The sequence below is a fragment of the Argopecten irradians genome, chromosome 12 (assembly GCF_041381155.1).
Source record: "Argopecten irradians isolate NY chromosome 12, Ai_NY, whole genome shotgun sequence".
Classification (NCBI taxonomy): domain Eukaryota; kingdom Metazoa; phylum Mollusca; class Bivalvia; order Pectinida; family Pectinidae; genus Argopecten; species Argopecten irradians.
The window spans coordinates 1498066-1506998 of record NC_091145.1 but is presented as its reverse complement, the minus strand read 5'-3'; the positions used below and the strand labels follow the sequence as shown (position 1 = coordinate 1506998).

The window sequence follows — 8933 nt, the reverse complement described above, 5'->3', positions numbered from 1 at the left end:
TGCCACACCTAAATACGCCATCCTCTTCCTGTCTTATATGCACACTAACAGATGATACCATTCTTTGAATATGATCTAATCTATTATGCACGTGACCTATAGCTAGCCAATGTATCCCTATGATGTAATCATCTTAAGCAGGTCATGTCAAGATCCTTATGTAGTACTAAACATTAATTTCAAGCTACTAAATTGGTGAAAAATCTTAAGATTTCAGCAAAAATATTAAAGTTTTTAAAGCTAAAATAGAATAAATGCTTAACTAGGTCACTGTGACCTACTTTGTGAACTTTTCATCAGTTTTCTGAACTGAACTTCACAAACCCAATATTTACAGGCAAAACCTGCAAAAAATGTTATCTCTATTCTAATATTTAATCAATTAGGAATTAAACAATGAAAATGTGAATTCTCACCCTTTTGACCTTTGACCTCTGAAATTACCATGAGCGCAGAAAAAATCGGATATTCTGAATAGCATACAATATGCAGCTTACCCTAATGTATCTTCATGCCAAATAGTTTGCCTATCACTGAATGCCCGTAAAACGGCCCAAAGTGATACCCCTCCTTTCATCGAGTAGGGTGGAAATTTAGATATTTTCTTCGCACTCGTGAAAAACATCATATAGTTCCCAACTAACGAAATGAAATTTAACTGTTATTCATCAAGAAACAAAGAATATTCCATCTGTTTTTTGTTTACGTCTCTTACGTCGATTGAGATATCAAAACAAGGTATTCCTGCTAAAACGATATTCTCGAGTCACTCTAAATGCTGTGTTCTGATTAGTCAATATTTTCACCATAAACCTTATATTTCACCCAGATAAATGTTATAATTTTTATTTGCTTTCATACTAAATCCGGCGTTCTGATTGGCAGATTCTTTTTTTCAAGCTACTATGACAAAATATCCGGAATGGCGCGAAAACCCGACGTTATCATGACGTTACAATAGAGACGTCGACGTTGCCTATTGATTTGGAAAAAAAAATTCATTTGAAAATCAATGTAATCGTACGTTTTAACGTATTTTACTTTATCAAGTAATCTGAGAAAAAAAAATGATTATATGCATTGATGTCACTATTTTCTTAACTTCATCGGGTTATAAAATAAGTTTTGTTTGCAAACGTTTGTGAGAATCCACTTTGCAAACAAAATTTCTTTCATACCCCGATGAAGTTAAAAAAATAGTGACATCAATGCTTACATAAACTTCATTATTTATGTAGGCTAATAAGATTACCAATGGGTGTTTATCGAGTCAGTGGAATGGTGACGCTAACGACCCTTCCAGCTACAGTAGCGGTTGCTTCAAAGCGATTATGTATAAATTTTAATGCAATGACGTGGCGTAGTACAGAGTGAAAAAATGTTATGTGCTTTCTAGGAAGTACACCAATCTATTATTGATTGTCGTGTTTTTCTTCAAAATACTATATTTATTTGATTATTTGATTAATCATTTATTTATTAAACATAAATTCAATTATGATAATTATCCTTTATCCATTCCATTGTCTCAAAGTTTTTTTGTCCAGGTAAATAGTGCCGTTAGAAGCCTCATTTCTTTTACATGATGTGGACAAAAGAAATAGATAACGCAATTCAAGGTGAACATGTTTTTTATTCGAAAACATGACATAAGTATATGTAACAATAAAAAATAGTGAATATGTACATAGGTTTAGCGCGCGATATCATACGTATTTTGTCCCGCATACTATAAAGTTATAGACAGTATAAACTATTATTGTGTGTGTGTGTGTGAGGGTTTGGGTTTGTGTGTGTGTGTGTGTGTGAAAGATGTATTCGAACTAAATTAATGCGTTTTCCCTAATTACGATTCTATGTATCGAACAATTAATCCTAGAACTAGCACTGTTCATTGGGAAGCTCACAAAGCACTATCAAGTTTAAACAATAGTTTATTATAAAACTTTAGTAACCTCCGGCCATCGGAAAGGTGTACCACTAATATGTCAGTGTCAGATTATCGTACAGTACAAGGGGATCATACACCAGCAATACAGAGAGGTAGGTATCTAAACAATGGGGTCACCAACAACTTATTATCTCAGTACTGTGTGAGAGGGTTTAATAATAATAAAATCTTACATCGGTCTGCCAATTGGACAGGGATATCTCAACCCAAGTGAACTATTTTGGCTTATGAACTGACTGGCCCATGTAAGATTCTTTTTCTCCCATACTTTAACGAGAAACGGCGGAAAGTCTGTCGACACGAACGTCACTGTGAGTAAAAATGGTCGCCGTATGTATTGATGACGTCACAGTCCAGCGCGTGTAACTCTGTCTTTTCCCTACCTCGGTAAAAGACAGAGTTATCTTTTCCCTAGCCACCGCGGGGTAACCTTCTCAAGTACGACAGAAATAACACCGACACGTGTTGATATGCCAATCTAACAGCAAGACTTTACTTTGTTTTTTGTGTTATATCTCCATAAAATGAGAAAAATATACTCTAGTTAATTCTTATAGAATTTAATGAGTGAGATTCCAGATGTCTTGAGGGATTGTTTTTTATTAAGTCTTCAATATTATATTGTGTAATACCATGTACTAGTGCTTCAATATTATATTGTGTAATACCATGTACTAGTGCAACAATATTATATTGTGTAATACCATGTACTAGTACTACAATATTATATTGTGTAATACCATGTACTAGTACTACAATATTATATTGTGTAATACCATGTACTAGTACTACAATATTATATTGTGTAATACCATGTACTAGTACTACAATATATTATATTGTGTAATACCATGTACAAGTACTACAATATGATATTGTGTAATACCATGTACTAGTACTACAATATTATATTGTGTAATACCATGTACTATTACTACAACATTATATTGTGTAATACCATGTACAAGTACTACAATATTATATTGTGTAATACCATGTACAAGTACTACAATATTATATTGTGTAATACCATGTACTAGTGCTACAATATTATATTGTGTAATACCATGTACAAGTACTACAATATTATATTGTGTAATACCATGTACTAGTACTACAATATTATATTGTGTAATACCATGTACTAGTACTACAATATTATATTGTGTAATACCATGTACTAGTACTACAATATTATATTGTGTAATACCATGTACTAGTACTACAATATTATATTGTGTAATACCATGTACAAGTACTACAATATTATATTGTGTAATACCATGTACTAGTACTACAATATTATATTGTGTAATACCATGTACTAGTACTACAATATTATATTGTGTAATACCATGTACTAGTACTACAATATTATATTGTGTAATACCATGTACTAGTACTACAATATTATATTGTGTAATACCATGTGCTAGTACTACAATATTATATTGTGTAATACCATGTACTAGTACTACAATATTATATTATGCTAGCTACTTGTGTGCAGCATTAAGTTAAATAGATATAAGATATAGATATATAAAACAAATGTCTGGTAACAAGAGAAAGGAAGAGGAAGTCGAGTCATCAAGTTGTGTGTTTGTTCTTGGGGACAGAAGTAATTCCAACAGTGTCTACAAAAATATATAATATCGTCCAATTTGTGACACGATCTGATCCCTTAAAACTAAATTTTGATATACACAGGTATTACCGTGTGTTAAGAACTACGAATGTATCTATAAACTATATATATTTGTCATACATGTAGTTATTTTACAGAAACATAATCTTTATATTCAGATAATATGTGTTAAGCAGGAATACAGAGCTGTGTTATTTAGGGGTAATACATAATACTAGCATTTACAATGCCCCATGCCTACTTAAAGAGGCTATAACTGACGTAAGGCTCTCGGGGTCACAAGGCCAGAGTAATTAGTGTGTATATGTAGTTCCTTTGTAAACACAAACAGCTGAAGATCTTTAACAAGACTTAAATATGATACTAAGAGGCAAATTACTTGCAGTTCTATGTTACATTTGTTGTATTATTCCCACGAGGTCAGATATAATATTCGATCTTAGGAAAGAGATTTTATATAATGTACACATACATATTGTATTCACTGGGATGTAACTACAATAGTACCCACTTCAGTAGACGTATTATAGAAATCCTTCCCAGTGGATTATCGTAATTACTTAACATAAAGCAGGTGTTAGCAGTGATTATACGAACATACGTCAGTAGCGTCCGTTATTACAAATATATAACCAAAGTACACCAATACTTCGACATAGCATACTTTAGGGTTAACCCAATATCTTACTCATGTGGTACAAAATCAAATGGCGAGCATATGCATGAATATATGTATCTAGAAACGGAAATGCTATAGTGATGAAGAGTAATGTACTCCGAAAACAACATAATATAATGTATATCCACTGACGCCATTTGTGTAGGCTTTCAACAAGACAACATTGTGGGAATCAACAATATTAACACAACTCTCTCCATGATAGACAAGATAGATTGTTTGAAAGCTATTTCCTGTCCCGTCTTAGTAGACATGTATACCGATATAATAAATGCATACCCGGATGTAATTAAAATGCTTATACATAATAAACACATGTTTAACAGCACAAACCAATGTAAAAATCACCGCTTTATCAATAGTACCGCGAATAGGTTCTAACTATCAGCGAAACAAAATATCAATAAGAAATTATTACATTAGATTAAGAGAGGGGTATCACGAACGATGCGTATACCTCTGGCACATAAAAAATCATTTCATATATCATTTGTATTTCAGTGTCTGTAGGTTTGGTGAGCCCGCTTCAGCATATATTTGAGCTCAGTGTATAGGAAAACACAAACCAGGAATAATGATATCCAATTAAATCCTTCCATACTTCTCTTATAAAAATCACATTTGTTCTTCACGTGCGCACGTGAGTTAACGAGAAGGTGTAGCAACAGTTGTGTTAGCTTGTCCCCATGACTCCACTGGTAGCATCTTCTTAGGTAAATATACATTTTTAGTCGCTTGGTGCATGTGCATGCGTTGCTCTGCTCCGTGCGGATTTACAGGGCCTACCTGTAAAACACATGTAAAACAATGACATAAGATGTTTGTTTCGACAATAGACACACATTCATGTTTCTTCAACGGCCGACAACATTGTAATCATTGTAACCTATTCTACATGTGTGATGAATTGCATCATTTAATGGTGAAATCTAATACTTCTTCGTATGTGATAATATATAAACATGACCTATTAACTTTGAAAACATGCCCAAAGTAACTAAAATCATATCAAATAGAGAATACACTCAAACATGAAAGGATATTTACAAAAACTGGAAACTATTGTCACACAGAGAGCTATATAAACACAAACTTGTTAGGAATAAAAAAAAACTGTCATAATTATAAACAAATGAACATTAAATAAAGGAAGAGATAGAATGGAAAGTATCTTACATCGAAATAAATTATTCTTACAATGTGTAGTTACGTTTCGATAACTTCTCATGCATGGCTAATATTACTCGATAAATTGCACACACAGATATGGTGTAAATCAGTATAGAGATGTATCGTGCAACGAAAACATGCAAGACGTGCAAATAGAGCATGCAATAGAAATTTTTGTTTCCTTAGTATCATATCAACAGTTGTACTCTATTGATACCATATATGTTACCCAGAAACATGCATATTACTACGGAAAATAAGCTGAAACTTTAACACAGGTTATTGTATAATACATTATAAATTTATGTAACTTAAATACACCCATTTAAGTCATATTACATTTGTATTTTTCTGGTGTAAAATCAACCAATATTGATAGCTTTGAAAATCCATCTTCAACGTATATTGTAATATTACGTCGACCTGTCCCAATTACATACACCAGTAATACATACACCAGTATACATGGTTTTATTTCCGACTAGCTCGAAAAACTACCTAATGGTTTGAATCCTATATATAATTGCATGTAAATCGTGTGTAAATAATAAATTAGCAGCTCTACCTGGTATGTACCTTACCATATTAGCGGTCTATATATTATCAACGGAGCACAATTTTGACAGGAAGTTCAAATACAAACCGTCAGATCAACAACATAGTGTATATGATACGTTGTGTTTTATGCATTAGATAGTATCTGTGACAAAGGATGACATTTCTATGATTCGTGCCCTACCCGGGCCACGAACTCTATGGTACCTAATCGTCTAACTAAACATACCTTCTGCTTCATTCACTGCGCCACATTCACGTCCGCAAAAAGGACGTATCAATGACGAGGAGATTTATATAAGAATTATCTAAGCCAGTGTTTAAAGAACTTGTACCTGAGAGAGCAATACGAATTTGATTTCAATTGTGAGATTTTCATACCGTACTTTGATTCCAACACATTATTGATACGTGTAATTGCGTATTCGTCTATAAATCATAGTGTGCATTCAAAGAAATCTTAACATGCGATTAACGCATCAGAGTTCTATATTGAAAGTTTTAATGCAAAATATCATACACTTGATACGTGTAATTGCGTATTGTATGTGTCTCATATCAGTGATATTTGTAGACGGAAGTATCGCCAAGATAGGTACGTGTACCACCAAACATTTGTAGGTTCCTTTAAAGTGATTATTTTGAATATTTTCCAAATAAATCTGTTAGGAAAGAAGGCGAAAGTGTGTGATGGAAGTGATTGTGACATCGTTTTAGGGATCAACAGAAGTCAGCACACAGGTCTCGGGGTTAACATGGCAGAAGTCAGCACACAGATTTCGGGATCACTCGGGAGGACAAGGAATATGTCTCGGGATCACTCGGGAGCACTAGGAATAGGTCTCGGGATCACTCGAAAAGTCTCTACTAACACAATACGGGATCATTGGTAATAAAGGTTCTGGAACACTGAGATCACTATGAAAGAATATACAAGTATATGGAAATAACAACAGGTTGACCTGGGAGACGTTAGACAAAGAGACACATTCACAAGAATCACGAGCTGATAACATAGGAGACAGCTTCACACACCGATTGTAGGATCTTATTTCATTTTAGATTCCTCAACATTATGCTAGTTCTAAACAGAATTACAGAAAATTACAAATTTAGTATATTATTTCTCTACATAATGGCCATAACGGTAAATGAGAGTTTCGTGTATAAGGTTAGCTCAGCATCTGCATGAAAGTCAATTAAGTTGGTGAGAACGTGGCACGAAAGTGGTGTTACTATGGTTACTCTCTTGTTACTTCACGTGCTCGTAACTCGTGTACGTTACGACAATTCTTCACCTGGAAACCTTCACTTTGGGTAAGACAATATTAAGAGTCGACTTTTCCCTCTTTGGTCTTTCCGGTATCCGAACCCAATCAGCGGCCGAGGATTTTTCCCTATGCAGTGTAGAGACACTGGAAGACAACCTACTAACTGGCGGGAAGTAGCCTTTTTGTGACCTGCCGCTTCTACTAGGAACTATTGAATGTTCCCGCTGGGCCTGGTGGTAGGTTTGGTAAGTCTTTCTCAGATCAACATAGCTACTCTTTATCTTGGTATTGCCAGCCTTGTAACGAAAATCAGCCATGCGACAGTAGGTTATTATCATTGACTTCATCAAAGGAGTAAGATTTTAATAGATTCTATGCTATTTGCTGTCATAATTTTGCATTTAATATAAGTGAAAGGATTAGAAAAGCCATGAAGACTTTTAGATAAATTATAATGTTTCATTCAAGGTTGGATTGGATCAAATAAATATTCATATAAACAAGTTATTGGAATATTTTACAATATCGTTACACAGATAAGTTTATGTTACAGCTGGATGTTTACTCTCCTAACAAATAGCTATATGTGAGTCAATAGCTACCCGGTAGAAGTGCTTCACCACGAAGTGACAGTGAATGGATTGTGACGGGTAAACTGGAATGATTAGAAGTGTTTTAGTGTCGTGTCTCACTGACAATGACTACAAAGTTTAATTCATAAATAAAAGAGATCATTTCACCCTGATAAAACATATATATATATATACATACATCTACTGGGATTACATTGGTTATAACCAAAACCTGTACGTGCCATATATGATTCTAGGGATTGTCCTGTCAAAAGAGTTAGCCTTGATCAAAATGGATTTACGGTTAAATAGAACAGATAAAACTATGGCATAAATATTGGTCTGTCATATATAATGGTAAGCACTGCTCCTCCAAAAAAAGTTAGCCTCGACCAAAAAGGTTATCCGGTTAGAATGGACAACATAAATATGGCGTACATACGTCTAGTGTTCCTGTTAAATAAATGAAGCTACATCAAAAGTAATGGCATAGGAGCCACACGATGGCATAGATAAGTCTTGCAGAAGCGATACGTGTGTAATAGATAGGATTCTGTTTATGGGGATCAAAACACCACAAGTCCTAGTCAACTAGATATCTACATGGGTTTGTATACTCTACCGCTTGATAGCTTGCTTTTCTGTAACTGGTAACATGGATACAATCAAATCAATAGGTTTCATGTAGTACCAGTATTCGTTGCTAAATGTCAACTAAAAATAACTCCTATATTTTGTAACATGAATAGATGAATGACGACATTAAGGATACTAATAAAACACATCTAATTACTAATGACGACATGAGTACATAACGACAAACGCAGGTTTCGCTCAATATCTTACCTGGAAAAAAACCAAGGAGCATTACTATTACACGTAAAAAAACCCACAAAAATCCATCTAAACCCTATATTCGTGCATTCGATCACAGATGTACCGATACAATGACATGCTCTGGTGTATACGACATGCAGGTAAGTTTAAATTATAATGAAAACATGCAGTGCACTTTTGTTTCATAGCAAAATGTATATTAAAGAGTGTATGTAGATATATATATCCAAAGTTTAAGACGTGCCTTAAT

At 33.9% G+C, this 8933-nt stretch overlaps 1 protein-coding gene across 6 annotated transcripts in view; it reads right to left on the bottom strand.

The window, feature by feature from the left end:
- Window positions 1-1613: 1613 nt before the first annotated feature.
- Window positions 1614-8933, bottom strand: part of LOC138304928 (interaptin-like) — a 29172-nt gene continuing 21852 nt past the window's right edge. For 2 of the 6 annotated variants that reach the window (XM_069245328.1, XM_069245326.1), the window contains 2 exons: window positions 7302-7570; window positions 4937-5064 (listed from right to left, as the gene is read on the bottom strand). In XM_069245328.1, coding sequence (XP_069101429.1) covers window positions 5061-5064; window positions 7302-7570 — 273 coding nt within the window. In that variant the 3' untranslated portion in view covers window positions 4937-5060. Of the gene's footprint in view, window positions 5065-7297; window positions 7571-8468; window positions 8494-8933 lie in introns of those variants that run through there. The other 4 variants (XM_069245331.1, XM_069245329.1, XM_069245330.1 and 1 more) reach the window with 4 other exon arrangements.